Source organism: Acipenser ruthenus, chromosome 1 (assembly GCF_902713425.1).
Source record: "Acipenser ruthenus chromosome 1, fAciRut3.2 maternal haplotype, whole genome shotgun sequence".
Taxonomy (NCBI): Eukaryota; Metazoa; Chordata; class Actinopteri; order Acipenseriformes; family Acipenseridae; genus Acipenser; species Acipenser ruthenus.
The window spans coordinates 7177761-7196569 of record NC_081189.1 but is presented as its reverse complement, the minus strand read 5'-3'; the positions used below and the strand labels follow the sequence as shown (position 1 = coordinate 7196569).

The 18809-nt window shown below is 40.5% G+C and overlaps 1 protein-coding gene across 2 annotated transcripts in view; it reads left to right on the top strand.

Moving 5' to 3' along the window:
- Positions 1–18120, top strand: part of LOC117973454 (neuroendocrine convertase 1-like) — a 32248-nt gene extending 14128 nt beyond the window's left edge. For both annotated transcript variants that reach the window (XM_058988959.1, XM_058988901.1), the window contains exons 5-14: positions 595–671; positions 4593–4681; positions 6522–6694; positions 7332–7544; positions 8114–8214; positions 8752–8985; positions 13144–13301; positions 14522–14655; positions 14762–14920; positions 15288–18120. In XM_058988959.1, the coding sequence (XP_058844942.1) occupies positions 595–671; positions 4593–4681; positions 6522–6694; positions 7332–7544; positions 8114–8214; positions 8752–8985; positions 13144–13301; positions 14522–14655; positions 14762–14920; positions 15288–15641 (1692 nt within the window). In that variant the 3' untranslated portion in view covers positions 15642–18120. The remainder of the gene's footprint in view (positions 1–594; positions 672–4592; positions 4682–6521; positions 6695–7331; positions 7545–8113; positions 8215–8751; positions 8986–13143; positions 13302–14521; positions 14656–14761; positions 14921–15287) is intronic.
- Positions 18121–18809: the final 689 nt, after the last annotated feature.

Genomic DNA, 18809 nt, shown 5'->3' with positions numbered 1-18809 from the left:
ATAAGAAAGTTTACAAACGAGAGGAGGCCATTCGGCCCATCTTGCTCGTTTGGTTGTTAGTAGCTTATTGATCCCAGAATCTCTTCAAGCAGCTTCTTGAAGGATCCCAGGGTGTCAGCTTCAACAACATTACTGGGGAGTTGGTTCCAGACCCTCACAATTCTCTGTGTGTTCAGTTTGTTGACTTGATATGTAAATATGTAAATAAATCCTGTTCGCCAGAGCTCCCTAATAAAAATAGAATCTCCAAACAATAATTGTGTGAATATAGTCATTGTTACAGCCGTGTAATTGTATTTAAAACAGGATTAATTTATCCGACTTTGTACATATCCGCCCTTACTCTGGTCCCACCGCAGTTGGATACTCGATGGATTACTGTATTGAAATCTATGAAATACTGTAATGAAAGATTTTATGACCAGATATTTGTCGAAAATGTTATGAAGATTTATATGAATGTTACATCGGGTTTCACAGTTTGCAGCTTTCATGAAGGTGTTATGAATGGTACATAGAGTCCAAGTCAAGTAAACGCTTACACAATTACAGGTATCTCTTGCTTCTTTACATTATCGCCTCCCATTTTCATAGGATCCAGAAGCAAGCTTCGATTTCAATGACAACGATCCAGACCCCTTTCCACGATACGACCCAACCAATGAAAACAAGTAAGTCAGACTTCTCCTCACCGCTTCAATAACAAACTGAAAGGTGTAATGTATGTCTTCAAGCTGCCTTTTATGACTCCTGGTGAGAGAATACATAAACACAAAACATACTGACCACATTTGCTGATTCAGGCGTTGGGATTATGGGAATACAGAGTCATCATCTATTAACTCACCCTGCAGTTAAAACATAACCCAAAGTGGCTCTAATGTATTTTGGGGGATTTTCTTTAGTGCATGTTTAACAGGGCGGAGGCTGGTTGCACAATCGAGCATCTTAACCACAATCTTAACCTCATCTCATCTCACCGCCAAGGGACAGGACCGACTCCGTAACAGCAGTGAATCACACCGCGCTGCCCATTACACTTGAAACGCAATGCCAGATGGTTGGCTGGTAATCAGTTTAAAAGCAAGACTTGCATATAATGTCATTCTCTATGAATCCAATACTCAGTTGCCGATAGTTCTATTTATTTAGTTTTGTTTTCTTTGCTGCTGCTTTCTGTCTTTGCAATACCTTTAATACGACTCCCCCAGTGGAGAACCCGTTGCATGAGGAATGCAGCTTCTTCACGCAGCATTGCTCACTGTAATACCTGTCAGTATAACCAGTTGTTGTCCTGGTATCTTTACCATGTCTGAAAGCACAATCAGTGTGCTGATTGTAGTAATCATACTATCCATTTTTCCACATGTACTGACAGCAAAGTGTTGTCAGGTAGCAGCAGCCCTATAATAATGACCAATGTACAACGTGAGACTTCAGCCGTGATTTCAAACACTGTCTTCAGCAGGCACAGCAGCCTGTCGCACACGTGACCCAGTGCAAATATCATGGAGTCTGCTAATCTAACAGGAACTGCACTCTGTCTAGGTGTAATGCAGAAGTCATAAATACAGCACAGGCTTTATCTCTATGTACGAGTGTTGGGAATGTATTTTCTTTCCATTCACTTTCCATTTATTTGCTATGAACTTTGAAACATTTTCTGCAATACAGTACAAAGCGCCAACAACCTTGACAAAATGAAACCCTTCCGGGCCGTCTTCGGGCCTTGTTTTCAGAATCAGGCTGCTTGGCTGTGCTCCTACTGTCTTCTTCCAGTGGCTATTTCAACTACACTGCATAAGCAAGTATAATTTCCTCTCAACACCACTGTACTGCAGCCCTGTAATCCACTTTCACCACAGAAAAACATGCAATCTACTGCAGCTGCTGTCACAGAGCCACATTGTTTTTCCAAAGTAGCGGCAGCTAAGAAGAATGCATGACCGGCCAGGGCAATGCTTTTAGTCACTACATTCAGAGAGTCTGTTCTCTCTCTCTCCTTTGTAATAGGAAGTCTGGGATATAATCCATCAGAGATTACATTATTCAGTTACTGCTGTGTGTGGGAGGCTATATTAGAGATCCAGGAAGGAGGAATTTTTCATAGTAAATGTGGTGCAATAAATGCTATAGTAGTTTTTACATTGTGAGGAGGTTGTGGGTATCAACGCAAAAGGATACAGTAATTCCTAGGTGTCTGTTTCAGTTCATAATTGCTGATTATTCAGTTTGAGGGCATTGCCCAAATGTACAACCGAACCCTGTGACAGGGTGCCCACCCCTTGTGGATATTTATTTATTATATGGATGTATTTTCATTTGTATTATTTGTATTGTATTATAATTATTGTGTTTGCGTATGGACAATTGAAAGCCGTCCAACGTTATTGTTTATTATTTGAGACTGGCGAAAAAGCCTGTCTTATAAAATGCAGTTGGCGTGGATGGGGTTAAATCCCCGTCCCGAGAAGCTCGTGGTAATGTGGCTGGAGCCTTAAAAAGGTAATTGTTTAAGGGTAATTAAGGCTCCAGCCACAGAATAAAAGACCCACTCCAGGCTCATTGAGGGAGGAGAGTGTAGAGGAGTAGAGAGAAAGAGCGAATGCTACAGTAAGTGAACCAAGGTACTCGTTTTATAGAAAAGATTATTTGTTAGTGTTTATTTTGTTTTGGCCACTGTGCCCATTTCCTTTGTGTGTTTTGTTTTGATTGTCTTGTTTTATTATTTAATAAAGATACGTCTGCGGCCATTTTAGCCCCAGCAAGGACAGGTTTGAGTCAGTCTGAGTGGTCAGCACACTGCTGTGTATGTGCTGGTGCTTGTAGAAACCATGTCAAAAAGAGATGCTTGAACCCATCCAGGTCCTAGCTGCTGCTTTAGCTGTAGGGTTTGATTGGAGAAAGTAATACAGAATGTAATGCAGGCTCTGCCACTGTGACAAGTCGATGCTAAATGTGTCTGACAGCCTCACTATGACCAGTCTTCAGGGTAGGAGTACCCCATTAGGATTCCTTTGCGCGGTCAGTGTGACAATGTGGCCTTTAAAACATCTTAATGAAATCCTCTGAAGGCTTTTGCCGCACTCTGAAAAGGCCAGCAGTGTGGAGTAGTGGTTAGGGCTCTGGCTCTTGACCGGAGGGTTGTGGGTTCAATCCCTGGTGGGGACACTGCTGCTGTACCCTTGAGCAAGGTGCTTTACCTAGATTGCTCCAGTAAAAACCCAACTGTATAAATGGGTAATTGTATGTAAAAATAATGTGATATCTTGTAACAATTGTAAGTCGCCCTGGATAAGAGCACCTGCTAAGAAATTAATAATAATAATGAAAAGGCATGTGGAAGGGTCTGAAATGTCACTCTCGGTCTGGTTGTTGTGCACTGCACTATCTAATTATATCTTATTCAAAAATAGCTCAACATACCTTCTGAACTATCTAGCGTCATTGGCTGATTCATCCTATTGTTGTTATGCAACATCCGTGCACCTCTTTTCATGATTTCAGCAGAACACATATCCTCTTGTCATGTCATCGTGCTCTGCCAGTCTCCAAAAACACATCTGTGAGCCCCATCCCTTTGAAGTATCAAGAAGTGCTTTTGTGACTGAGTAGGGCTACACTTCACTTGTAGATCTCCCATAAACAAAACTACATCAAAGGGAGCAAATGTACTCAGACAATGCTAAGGAAATGACATCCATGGAAATCAGTGAAGTCTCCCCAGTACAGGTTCCATTAACCCCACAATTAATCAGTGGTCCACACTGATCAGCATTTTGATCCATTAACTCGTCATTTGAACAGAATTTGAAACCAACTTTTGTCTGTTATTCAGTGACAGCTGTCCAGTAGATTTCACAATGATGATACTAGTATAGGTTTTGTAAAGGCTTGGTGTTTCAGCCTAATGAATGGAGAGGCTAGGGCTGGTTGTGAGAGACTATTAATCACATGGGGCAGCCACCTTTCAACTCTGCAGAATTAAAAGGTCACGGCATAATTTCTTTGGAATCAGGAATTCCTCAAAAGGTACCAGCAACTGGATTCTACAGGCTCAGATAATGCCAGGTGCATTCTGATTCAATATTGGAGGAGCAACAAAACTTGACTGTAATTCTAATAAAATGTGATATTTGAAGGTACTTGACCTCTTATTTAATATTCTGCTGTGCGTGTTCCCTGTCATTCTCTGTTGTTGTTTCTTCTTAGATCGTCATTTACCAGACTTACTAACTAATGTCACCCTTGTGAAAGCTGCATTTCTGAAGTGAGTTTGAGAAATGACCACAATGAGGTGTGCAACTGTAATTTCAGTTGCAAAAAAGTGTAAAGATCTATGTGTAGCAGTGGTTCTCAACTATATCCCTCAAGATCCATTCCAATCAAGTCCTAAATTATTGAATTAAACCTTAGCCAGTTTAATTAACTGATGTAGGACCTGGTTAAAAATAATATCTGGACAGGAATTCAGGGCCAGAATTGGGAATCAGTGGTATGTCCTTCTAAGGTAAATTGTCATGGATAGCAATTGCCCTGACAGTATGAATGTTGAACAAGTCCTGACAGGGTTTTGTTCTGGTTGGTTTCAGGCACGGCACCCGGTGTGCAGGAGAGATCGCGATGCAGGCGGATAACAATAAGTGTGGAGTAGGGGTGGCTTACAACTCAAAAGTAGGAGGTAAAGTGGGCCTTTTTCTAATTTACCTTTTTTTCCCATTTCATTGCCATGGTGGTTTACCCCTGCTTAGTCCTGGTTGTCAAAAATCGGATTAAAACCAGATAAACTTATTTGTTATTCAGATTTTATGATTGAGTGTTTGACATGAAGGGAGGCAGAAGTTCAGATTTATGAACCCAGCAAGCACTCTGATATTTGAAGCAAATGTATTCCATGATATGAAAAACATTATATGTGCTCAAGACCTTTATGTTGGGAACCCCTAGTGCTTACATCTTTAGAGCTACTGTGCATGCACAGGTTTTTATTAGGAAATGTAGCTATTTGTGTGGTAAAAACTAGAAAGATATAATAAATAGTCTTCTATTTTCCAGGCTTGTGCTTGTAAAAAACAAAAAAGTGTGGTACAGAGGAAGGAACGTTATATCAACTGGAGTTTAGCCAGGGTAGTACCAGAGACAATGACCGAAACTATATCGGCACAGAGGTAGGATCATCTGAGATCGTCACATTGATGTTTGGGTGTGAGACTAACCCTGACCCTATGTGCATACAGTGCACGTTCACTAACACTACAGTGTGTGTCAGCTTAGAGAGAGCTAGAGAGACACTTTATTCAAGCCAGTATGGAAAGTGAAAGTTAGAAGCATTTCCAGCAAATGGTCTGAGCAGTTTTACTAAGTAGTATCTTAATGTGGTTAACAGTTATCTCTAGACCTATGCTGTACTCTAGTGCAATAATGAATGAATAAGACAGCCTTTTCCGTGCTCACAAAGCGTGCTGTGTTTACTCTTGCTGTTGGGGTATTGGCGTTTCCTGGCAGGCAAGCTGCTTATTTTAATGGGGAAAGTCAGAGCAGTGGAGCCATTTGGAGAAAGCTGTCTGACTGGAAAGTGGCTCAATTCTGTTCCTGGATCATTAGGTCCAATGAGCTGAACACCTGCTGTAAGCTCCCAGCCACCGTATACTGAGTACAGCTTCAGCAAAGATCAAAGGCAGTGTTTAATCACCCAGCAATAAAGAAAACACCATGAAAGGTCCACAGTACATTAATAATATTAGTGATAATGGGCCATATTTTCCACTGGGCTGTAATGATAAGGCGTGTCTTATTTAATTTAAGGCCAGGCAATCTCTGCATATCCAGACTTTCTGTAATTACACCCGTTTCATTTTTTTCCTTTTCCTGTTAAATTACTTTAAGAGCAAATGTTTTTTTTTCTTTTTCTGGGATATGTAACTTGTTTTCAACACAACTAAGGCTAGCAGAAAATGTAATCCTAGCCCTTGTAAAGTAGTGCAGAAAGAGTTACGTAACAAATGAAAATCATAGCTTGCCTACATTATCCTGGGTGTCTATTATGATACTGTTGTTACCATCTATAACCAGGGCTATTTTTTGAAATGTTACAGTATCTTTTCATTTCAGAATGCAATGTTGTCACTAAATGGTTTCAATGTAAAATAAGTCATTATTTTATTTTGCTGGATTCCATGAAAACAAGTTAAAATGGTTTGTTGTAAGGTCTTCTGTAGCCAAGATTGAGAATTGATTCTTCTTCCTATACTGAAGAGCCCCTAATGACGAATTGCCAAGCAAGGAATGTCTGTTAAGAATTTGAATTAACACGCCGGAGGGGCAGGCATGCAAGGGGATAGACTGCTGCAGGGTGACAGACTGAAAACACTTAAAATGAGCACAAATATCATGGTTACATGCCTTTTGTCCCTTCATCCAGTGTCCCACACAGACGTTTCAAAATGTTGAATGCATACATTACATAAATGACTTGTGGCTTATTTGTGAGTCCCTCACCAAGTTCATGGTGTTTCAATCAGGGATTAGGATGCTGGACGGGATAGTGACAGACGCCATTGAGGCCAGCTCCATTGGGTTCCACCCGGATCATGTGGACATCTACAGTGCCAGCTGGGGGCCCAACGACGACGGCAAAACTGTGGAGGGGCCTGGACGGCTCGCACAGAAGGCCTTTGAATACGGCATTCAGAAGGTTAGTGGGGAACTGGATTCGATGATTACTGGATTGCAACTCTTTATCTGTGTCATCTGTATTTTCTTAATGCCTTGAAATTAAATACCTTTTGGGATGAGGGCTCTTCAGAGTTCTGGGTGTAGATGGAGTTCATGTGGTTGTGTTCTCTCTCACTGCACATGGATCCAGCCAGATGTTCAGCAGAAACACAGGGTTGCATAAGTACACTGGTTATTACATTGTCCTCTAGTGCATGATAGAGCATGATATTTCTCTATGAAAATGGTCTGTGGTTCCATTTAAAGTATTCTGTAGTTCCCCTGTGATTTAAAGTGAGGTTAAACTATAAAAGTATATTCACTAAGTTGGGGCGAATGGTGTGCAAGGAAGGGATGAGCTATGGGGAGACGATCCAGGGGGTTCTGAAACGCCTTTTCTCATCCCCAACATTTCTTACGTTCCTATTTTCTTGTAGACCCCCTTGTCTGAGATTCAGAGTTAACGCTTGAGCAATATACTGTACATACTGTGCATAAAACATATTTTGCAATAAAAAGGAAACATACCTAACTGAGGATTACTTTGCAGGTAAGTGAGTTCTAAGGGGTTGTGTGTACTTTTGTAAATAAATCTTTCTGGGTTTATTATTCTGTAGGGCCGTGGTGGAAAAGGCTCCATCTTTGTGTGGGCGTCTGGGAACGGGGGTCGTCAGGGGGACAACTGTGACTGTGACGGCTACACAGACAGCCTCTACACCATCTCCATCAGCAGTGCTTCACAGCAGGGCCTGTCTCCCTGGTACGCAGAGAAGTGCTCCTCAACGCTGGCTACAGCCTACAGCAGCGGAGACTACACTGACCAGAGGATTGTGAGTCTGTGCCTCTGTTTGAAATTCACTCCTCAGTCAATTCCACAGTCATTATTATTATTATTATTATTATTATTATTATTATTATTATTATTATTATTTATTTCTTAGCAGACACCCTTATCCAGGGCGACTTACAGTCGTAAACAAAAATAAAAGCTATTGAAACAAAGGAGATGGGTAGTTGGCTGGAATTATTATTATTTATTAATTTTTTGTAATGTTTAAATTGGAAAAAGGCTTTCGTTAGCGATTGTAGTAGAAAGAAAGCAAAACACACTTTCCCCGGTCAGGTGTGCTTGGTTTAATCCTTGCTGGATTTCTTTGTGCATTCTGGGGATCAGCGCGATTGTGGCACCGTCAGGAACCTTTGCTCAAGCCTGGTCTACACAGTAAGAGCTTGCCATATGAGACCATTATTATTGTGTGTAGCGAAGATTTACTAGAGTTGCAAAAAATAAAAAACAATGTTGATTCTCTCGTTGGTTTGCTGTGGTCCTTAAATTGCTATATTGAGTCCACAGTTTGCAATTCTTCTAAATACATACTCTGCTGTTTTGTATTTCCAGACCAGTGCAGACCTTCACAACGAATGCACGGAGACCCACACTGGAACCTCTGCCTCAGCGCCATTGGCTGCAGGGATTTTCGCCCTCGCCCTCGAACAAAAGTAAGGCTCTCGTAACTTTCAAGGCTATCTAAAACTTCATTGTCAGGTCTTACATTTATTATTATTATTATTTATTTCTTAGCAGACGCCCTTATCCAGGGCGACTTACAATTGTTACAACATATCACATTATACATTATTTCACATTTTACAGATCTCACATTATTTTTACATACAATTACCCATTTATACAGTTGGGTTATTACTGGAGCAATTTAGGTAAAGTACCTTGCTCAAGGGTACAACAGCAGTGTCCCCTACTGGGGATTGAACCCACAACCCTCCGGTCAAGAGTCCAGAGCCCTAACCACTACTCCACACTGCTGCCCCTTACAGACCCCAATTAGCCCTTATCTTAGACTACATGACCAAATACACAAATACATTATGTAGTAACTCCAGTCAGTAATATTTCCTATAGTTTATGGGCATAACATGCCTACTGTTAGACTGCATTGTTCAAGGCAAGCAGTGAAGGTGCTTCCTTGCCTGACCCAGCAGACCCACTCATGTGTGGTCTCTGTGTTTGCCTGACAGCCCCAGCCTCACCTGGAGGGATCTGCAGCACTTGGTGGTCTGGACATCGGAGTATGACCCTCTGGCCAGCAATCAAGGCTGGAAGAAGAACGGGGCGGGGCTAATGGTCAATAGCAGGTTTGGGTTCGGCCTTCTCAACGCTAAAGCGCTGGTCGACCTGGCTGATCCCAAAGTCTGGAAGCACGTGCCAGAGAAGAAGCAGTGCATTGTCAAAGACGAGACCTTTGAACCCAGGTAAGTCCCTCTTAGTTTATAGTTTTGTAGGTTGATTGATTTGTTGACTGTCCATGCTTAGCACAAAGTGTCTGTATAAACATATTGCATATACACTATCAACCTGGGACCTGGTACATGTTGGAGGGTAGTGTGTGAGAGACATCTATTACACAGGGGTAGACAATCTCTGGCCATGATATTTTTGCAAAGTCAAAGATTACATACAGTTGATTGTATATCATAGTTAATGTAATAAACAGTATCAGCTCTTCAAATCTGTTATCACTCTTATCTTGATTACTACCTTTCCTTTCAACATTACTGTAGATTGCATGATTCAAAAATATAAACAAACAACGTAGGTTCTATTTACTCTCCTAGTCTCTGTAGCCATGGAAATGGATGTTGGGATTGTCATATAAATCTGAGAAGAGAAATGTGCTCTTCTCAGATAAAATCCCTCCTCCACAGAGACAGGGGGAGAAAGATTTAAAAGCTCGAAATAATAGTACAGTATTTAGCAGACCCTTCTCTCTGTGGAGACCCAGCTGCTCGCACTTATATAAGAGGAATAAGAAGCGGCCAATTGGCGTAGTCAGTTATTTGAAACTTGGCCTTTCACTTTTACAGGTTCTAAACCAGCTCAGGTCATGTGGAATACATTACACCTCAGCAGACAGGTCACTTCATTAAAACCATGGCATAATTCAGCATCTTTAGCATTCTTTGACCTAGGACTGGATTGGAAGGATGCTCCTTCAGGTCAGGACTGATATGTATAGGAACAGGCCGCTTTGTGCTAGTGTTACTTGTCTTTTCCTTTGGGAACTAAATAATAACACGCGAGGACAAATGTTATCAGGTAAAAAAAAGTGAATGTTCTCATTGAAGCAGGGTATCCTGACACAGACAGGCTGATCACTTTCTGGTCTGCAGCTGGTAGTGTTGGATTTTTATTAATATGATCATTCGTTCTTATTCTCTGTAATAATTATTGCATTTTGATATATGTATGTTTTTATTCAAATTGATATGCAGCACTACTAAAAGTATTGTAAACAGTAATTCAACATTCATCAAATTACATTCTACCAGGACACATTAGATTACAATCATAACATTATTAAGATTAAATAGCAATATATCACTATACCAAAAGGAAATAGACCTTCACTTGGTGTAAGCTTCATGGCCTTTTTCATCATTTATTAATATTAATTGTATATAATGTATATAATTGCAACAACTTATAAACATATTAGTTTATAAATTGATAGCCTAATATAGAATGAAAGTAATATTTCCCATGTCTGGATGAACCCCCTGCCAAATTAAAATGATGCTTTTAGTTGCAAGGAAACGCAATGAACTCACCTCTACTCCTATAGGATCTATACAAGCCAGGAGTCCCTATGCTGCTGCTGGGTGAGAATGCTGTTTGGGTGTGGATGCTGTTTGGGTATGGATGGTGTTTGGGTGTGGATGCTATTTGGGTGTGGATGGTGTTTGGGTGTGGATACTGTTTGGGTGTGGATGCTGTTTGGGTGTGGATGCTGTTTGGGTGTGGATGCTGTTTGGGTGTGGATGCTGTTTGGGTATGGATGCTGTTTGGGTGTGGATGCTGTTTGGGTGTGGATGCTGTTTGGGTGTGGATGCTGTTTGGGTGAGGATGGTGTTTGGGTATGGATGCTGTTTGGGTGTGGATGGTGTTTGGGTGTGGATGCTGTTTGGGTGTGGATGCTGTTTGGGTGTGGATGCTGTTTGGGTGTGGATGCTGTTTGGGTATGGATGCTGTTTGGGTGTGGATGCTGTTTGGGTGTGGATGCTGTTTGGGTGTGGATGCTGTTTGGGTGTGGATGGTGTTTGGGTGTGGATGCTGTTTGGGTGTGGATGCTGTTTGGGTGTGGATGGTGTTTGGGTGTGGATGCTGTTTGGGTGTGGATGCTGTTTGGGTGTGGATGCTGTTTGGGTGTGGATACTGTTTGGGTGTGGATGCTGTTTGGGTGTGGATGCTGTTTGGGTGTGGATGCTGTTTGGTTGTGGATGCTGTTTGGGTGTGGTTACCTTCAGGGGCTGACATGCCTCTTCTTTTCCACAGCCTGTCTGGCTTCTCTGCAAGTTACACATACCTAACTCCCTCCCCCCAAATGTAAACACATTCTCAGCACACAGGACCACCCCAAACTGGATCTACAAAGCAGAGGATTAACAATGTGCTTTCAAACAGATACACACAAGTTATACAAAGTAAATGTTATATAGAAAATAAAGATTATTCCAACATGTAAAACACACACACACACACAGATTATACAAAGTAAATGTTATATAGAAAATGAAGCTTATTGCAATAGTAGTTTTGTTTGCAGATGGATGCCACCCTTGTAGTTAATGTATACTGCAAGCCCAACCTCCTAATTAAGAGCCTCACTCACATCACTAACTAACTGGCACAATATTTACCAACCGCTGTTGCCCAGAGCGCTTGGTAGGTCAAAAATGAATGATTAAATAATTAAAGTGTGATCATTAATGTCACTACATTTGTTTGCATTGATTTAGTTCCAGGAGACCCACTGGTTTGTTTACTAATTCAATACACAAAAATAGATTTAATTTCCAGCCATCTGTTTAATAGTTCTTATGGATTAACCCCAAACACACTCCTTTAAAACAAGAAGCGGTTTATTGAGAAAAAGTTGAACAAGAAATTGTTTTTGAGGAAAAAGCTTCCCTACAGAATAAATATAACAAATATTTTTTTATGTTCTGTTCGTTATGTGGTGTACTATTCCTGTCCATGTTTTTCCATTCTAAATGGGTTGTTGTTATTACATAATTCTGTTCTGTTTTGGTACAGCTAGGATGTGGAATTGCGCACTTTTGAACATAGACAGTTTGACTTGGGTGACAGTTTCCTGTGTTCATGTGGACTAAGACCTGGCCCTAGACAGCCAGCACACATTTTGCATAGCCATAACTGAGGTTCTATATTTTACATGGTTATCGTGGATTACAGGATTACACGCTACCTGTCACATTTAGGAGCCTGGCATTGCATAGAGCTGCATGATTTTTTAAAATGTCTTCAACAAAAAAAGACACCAGCTGCATTAAAGAGTGGAAGTATTTCTGCTAAAGATCACTCTGTCCAGGACAAGAAGAGGACATTTCACGTGGCGGGTGACTTTTTTTTTCATTTTTATTTTTATTTATTTTTTTGTTTTATAAATTGTTGAAAACAGAATGTCATAAAAAGGTGAACATAAAAACAACATATTCTGGAATTTAGCATTTACTGTTGTTCAAGTCAGTATTTGAGAACATATGCTGTATAACAAGTGTAAAGAGAAATATTAGATTTTTAATCTGACAGGCCATTTTTTTCTGTTTTAATAAATAATATGTTTAATCGTGAAATATCTATTTTTAGACCGCAAAGTGTCGTGAAATAAGCAATTTTTTACCGGGAAAAAAATACAGCCCTGGCCATAACTTGACACCAGAAACTGTTAACATTATTCATTAACTAGCCACTGAAGCAGCTGACGTCCAATACAGGCTCTCAGTCAGTATGAACTGCACACAGGTCCTCTATATACTACTGTAAAACTTATATTATTAGAAATAATTGCAACCAATTATGCAATGCTGTACATGGCTTTCCCAATCACCCCTTTAAATGTATAACCTGCAGTCCTGTACTGTTCTGTGAATACCAGGAATGGAGGGCTCCTTTAGAAGAGCACAGCACACAACAGGACAGGTTAACAAGGGGCTGTTCAGATAACAGAGGTGCTTGGATAAGCGGGGTTCAGATAATCAGAGTTTTACTGTACTTATAAGAATGTGATTGTCAATGAAGTTAATGGGTGTTAATTGAAAGTAGTATAGAAAAGGTATTTGTTGACTGATTGACTCTTGCAACAGGTGCTACTAAGAGATCTTTTGTGTGTGTGTGTGTGTGTGTGTGTCTCGATGCACTACCTCTTGACACAATGCTCATTTGTAATATGTGACATACTTCATGGCTAAAATGCATCTTAAACCTTTTTGAATTACCACAACATGGCTTCTAACTTGAATCCTGAGGAAATCTGGTAATTCACAGGAAGAGATTAACCCAAATGCTTGAAGCGTCTTTTGTCATAATATATTTATTTATTTGTTTTGCAGGGCTTTGAAAGCTGCTGGCGAAATCATCATCGAAATCCCCACGAAAGCTTGTGCTGGCCAAGAAAATGTCATTAAATCCCTGGAGCATGTTCAGCTGGAGTCCAGCATTGAATACACACGGAGAGGAGACCTTCACATTACTCTGACATCCCCTTCAGGTAATGGGCATAGCTCTGTTGCCATGGTCATGGTTGCTAGGCAATACATTCAATAACCTTGTTTAAGGCTGTGTCCACACTATGCCTTTAAACCGTATTAGAACCAGACTCGAGATCACCTCAGGTGGCAGTCTCGAGTCCGGTTCTAAATTAGATCACATCAGGTAGTATGGTTTGTCAGAAGTGTGGACGCTGCAATACCAAACTACATTTTTTCTGCATCCTCCAATATCCCAAAATGCTTTCTGATATGTATTGGCACATGGACTTTACAAACACAGTCCTCAGAACAGGCGGCTGAAGGAGTTGAGAACGACTGTCAATACTGCTGTACCGTATACAATTTCTGAGGCTTGTTGTAAAATGGTGACTCATGGAGCGACATGATCAGATGCTGAATTCAAGGCACATTGATATCTGGAGCAATGAAATCGGTCAAGGAGAATTTCAGAGTTCAAAACAAAACATACACATTATGATAAAATGTGCCTTGTGTTTTTAAGAAACAAAACCATAACGTTCATGCCAAGAAGCCCTATGTCTTCCGTGGGCACGGCCTCCATATTTGCAAGGTTGTAAACAGACATGCTGGGATAATGTCATATTAAGTCCCACAGTCCATTGCACTGCTAGGAACTGTAACTGGACTATTTGTATGCATTGAGCCCGACTAAACACGAAATGGTACTTTAGTGTGGACGCTTTGAGCTGGATTAATTGAAACGTTTTTGAGTACGGTTCTCGAGATCTAGTTATGTAGTGTGGACAGGGTGTAAGTTTGCTGGTTAAGCCATTGGCCTCTAACAAGTTTGACATACTGTCCCGTCCCGTCCCGTCCCCCCTAAGTATAATAATCTTCCAAATCTAATGCATTTAGATGAATGACACCATGTGTTAGTTGCAGGAGTTTTTATTAGACCAGTGTGCATTGTCAAAACCAGTGCAGGGAGCACTCTGGGGGTGTCTTTAATAGACAATTCCAGGGGTAAATGGGTTATTGGAATGATTTATTATTGAACACTTCATTAAGCTTCAGTTCTGTTTCTCCAAAATTGAGGTCAACATCTTCTATAATCTGCCTTTAGCTGGCTTTGAGCTTAAGTAGGTGGGGGAGGCAGAGGTTAAAGGGGTTTTCAGTGTTTGAGTGTAAAGACGGTAGTCATGCAATGGGCTTTAAGCCTATGCCTCCCTCTCATAAGCATCTGTTTTCCTTCTGCCAGGTACAAGCACAGTTCTGCTGGCAGAGAGGGAGAGGGACACCTCTTCCAACGGCTTCAAGAACTGGGACTTCATGTCAGTGCACACCTGGGGGGAGGATCCTACAGGCACCTGGACATTAAGCATAACCGATGTGGTAAGTGAGAGCAGGCGCTTTTTAAATGAATACCCTTGCTTCAGATAGCGAGTATAATGCAGAGCTGCAGAGGCGTACAATTCAATTCCTTTTCCTTCTTTCCCAGTCAGGAAGAATGGAGAATGAGGGCAGGATTGTGAACTGGAAGCTGATCTTACACGGGACGTCCACGATGCCGGATCACATGCAGAAGCCACGGGTTTACACCCCTTACAACGCTGTGCAGAATGACAGGAGAGGAGTGGAGAAAATGGGTGACTCAGAGGTATGTTTTACAGGACAACAAAAGGAATGTTTGACATGGCTTTAAAGACTTTTCCTTTCTTGCTCTATCATTACTTTGATGACATCACACATATTGATTAGATCAATATATACCTCACCAGGATAAGCCACAGCTGTTGTTTTTTTCCATGCCAGGTTAACTCCCTGGATTGCATCAACCACCTGGTGATCCCAGGATAACCACTTATAGGTGAATTTTGATTCCTGTCCTGTAAAATGCTCTACAAAAATCCAGCTGTGGCTTATCTTGGCAAAGTGCATGTTGAGACACAGTCTGATCAAATCAGCTCCTTATTTTCTCATGTGTCATGCCTGGCTCTAACCACGGCTGTTCTGTTTGGCTTCAGGAGGATGCCACAGAAGACAGTGAGACCTTGAATGAGAAACACCGGGAGGACACAACCGCCGATGCCAAGGTGGAGGAGAGGGCACCCTCGGAAGCCCTGATGAGGCTGCTGCAGAGCGCCTTCAACAAACAGACTGCCCAAAGCGAGAGCCACAACAACGAGCAGTTCCGCATCCCATATCACAACTTCTACCAAGCGCTTGACAAACTAAACAAGTATTCCCAGCAGCAGGACTCCGAGGACAACCTGTACAACGATTACAGCGACGCGTTTTACAACAACAAGCCCTACAGGCACAGGGATGATAGACTGCTGCAGGCCTTCTTTGACATCCTTGCCCAAGACAACCAATAGGCGTCCATGTGTTGAAAATAATCACCTGCCAGAGCTCCATTCAGGGTTAATTCTGAGTTTTAGTTATTTAATATACAGTATCAACAAAAGAGAGTATTGAGCTGCATAGCCAGCGTCACACAGCAGAGTCAATGTTCTGAATCTGGAGTGTGGAGCTGGCTCGTAGCCCATTATTTTTGAAATCTAATACGAAACTAAACTGTCTGTCAGGAACGTACAGAAAGTATTTCATTGCGTTCCTGACAAGGCTACAGTCGTTTGTTGATTGTTTGTATTAAAATCAAGTGAATTCCATGAGGTAAAGTTTGATAAGGCTTGTTTTTCATTTTTCAAATTCCCTCACAATAGACTCCAACCACAATACCTGAAATAAAAAGATATCTCCCGGGTTTCAAACCCAGCTTTTTATGTGAGCCATTGGTAGACAACTGAGTTATTCTAACCTTGTCTAATGCTATACCTTCATCCTGATATCATTGCCCAAGTGTGTAGCTGCGTACCAGTAGTTACTGTGTGTGCTTGAATGCACAGACTCGGGGTTATAATTACCTGAGTCAGGATGTAGTTACGCTGCCTCAGAATTCAATTAAGTGATAAAGTCATTGATGTAGAATGTAATTACGGTACGGCGTGATTTCATTATGTGGTTTCTTCGGAAGTGCAATTAGGTGATTGTGTCAATCAAAGTGGTACGAGAGATACATCTGGAGCTTTGCAAGTACCAACTCCCTGTAGAAAATACACATTCAAATGCTACTGATGTGGAATAGCAAATAAGTCGTATTTATGATTTTCCAATAAGATAAATCCCTGATCTTATTCTGTCTTTCCTGGTGTGCTGTGAAGACATACATAACTTTGATTTCCGACGCAGGTTCATTCATTTTACATTATGTTTAATGGGGTAGCTTACTGTCACAACTCACTTGGGCTCTAAAAAAAAATCAAATTCTTTCCTCTAATTAGCGGATTATCACTGTCTCCCTTTTTTCTTCTGTTGAAGATATTTTGGTTCTTTGGTCGTATTTTGTATTTTAATTTGGACTATGCAGATGCTAAACAACGCTAGATGCTAATGCTTCCTGGGTTCTTAATTGATTCACATGTTGTGGAATAAACTCAATATAAAGGTCTCGCTGCAATCAGATCATGTGACATACATGATTGCAATTTATCTACAGTGAAATATGTGCATATCCTGAGTTAACATAAAAAACGCAACTTAAAGACTCTCAGTGCAAAAAAGGCAGACCAGTGACAATGTAAATACAGCTAATAAGAGATGACAAAGTGTTGGTTAGCACTCCTTTGACAAAGGTTCCCTCTTCCAAGTCTGGGTTGTTTAATATGTATACACTTGTTGTTTATTGTCTTTGGTAATGTTTGTATAAATATTTGCAAAACAACAAAATTCTATTAGCTGACCATAAACCGCATGAATACTTTTTTGAGAAGCTCCAAACCTTTTTCAGGGATTGAGAAAAGTTTGACACCTTATTTAATGAATCAAGACAGGGATTAGTTGTTAGTTCCATAATGATTCAGCACCCTGGAAGTTTCATCTTTAGCATCTCCCATTATAATCTCATTTAAGACAGCTCAGCTTGCAGGTGTAATTACTGCTGGAGATTGTCATGGCAATCTGCTGCCTGATTAAACAAAAAGTACATATGAGTGTAGGATTTGTATTTTAGAGTTAGGGCCTGGTGTTCTAAAGCTGGTAAATATACATTAGTTACTATTCAATTTATAAATTCAAAATATAATAAATACATATATTATTATACACATAACCTGGTTTATCCAAAATGCCATCTAACAGAGTATTGATTGTTCTGAGAACATTGTCGTTATAGTGTTAAGTTCAATGTAACTGCTATGAAGTTATTGTACTGTAGTTTGAAGTGTATACTCAATGTCATTTAACAAGAAAGAGATTAGGTCCTCAGTTGGTTTCAAGATCCTAAAACGATGACCACTTTATTGGGGCATGCTCTGTATCCTGGGACAGACCTGTGGCAGGTAAATATTTTCAACCCGTAAACTTGATGTATTGAGTAGAGTATTTTTATTGTTGTCATCTTAGTGCCTCCTGTGATTTTTCTGTGAAAAAAAAAATGTGAATGCATAAAAATCTTCGAAATGATATTTTCAAAATATATTTTCTTTACTTATTTATAGTACTGTATACCTGAAACAAACAGCACAACCTTATGAAAAACAAAAAAACAAACAAAAAGAAAAAAATACAGTATATATCAAAGATCAGGAACCCAGTGTATCTTCCAATTCCTAAGCAAGCATTCTCCAATAAAATCGTGTGGCTTTTTTTTAAATAAGGATGCTGTGTTGTTTGAGCATCGTAGTGGTTTTGATTTTTTTAAGTACTGTATGTGATGTTAATATTCCCAGTTCTTTCTGATTAGTATGATCTGTCTCTTAAGTCTAATACAGCATGTGAAATATGTTGCAGAATCCATACTGTGTGGTCTTGCATATTCTGTTATAGGGAAGAGGTCAAAGCATGTTACTGCTTGAAAGCATGTCAGTGAATAGAGGAAGCAGCCGGTTCATGAAAGAAGTAGATGTTGAAGGCGAGATGGGCCAAAGCAGGCTGCTTGACCTCTTACTGTACATCAATATATTTGATCCATATATTATTTTTTTGTTTGAAAGCCTTTGAAACAAACTTTACCATGATACTCACATGATTTATCATCAACGACATTCAGATCAAAACAGCAAAGTGGTATTTTTGTAGACTTCAGACACATTCCCAGTTCCCACTATGGGAGGCAATAACCACACAGGAACCTCTTTCAACATTGCATGTGGGTTCTGTATCAAATGGTACAAAACCCCTTCACACAAATAGGTCCACATGAGCTGGAATGCCCCGTTCATTTTTATTATTATTATTATTTATTTCTTAGCCGACGCCCTTATCCAGGGTGACTTACAATTGTTACAAGATATCACATTATTTTTTACATACAATTACCCATTTATACAGTTGGGTTTTTACTGGAGCAATCTAGGTAAAGTACCTTGCTCAAGGGTACAGCAGCAGTGTCCCCCACCTGGGATTGAACCCACAACCCTCCGCTCAAGAGTCCAGAGCCCTAACCACTACTCCACACTGCTGGCCCTTTCATAATCTCCAGAAAT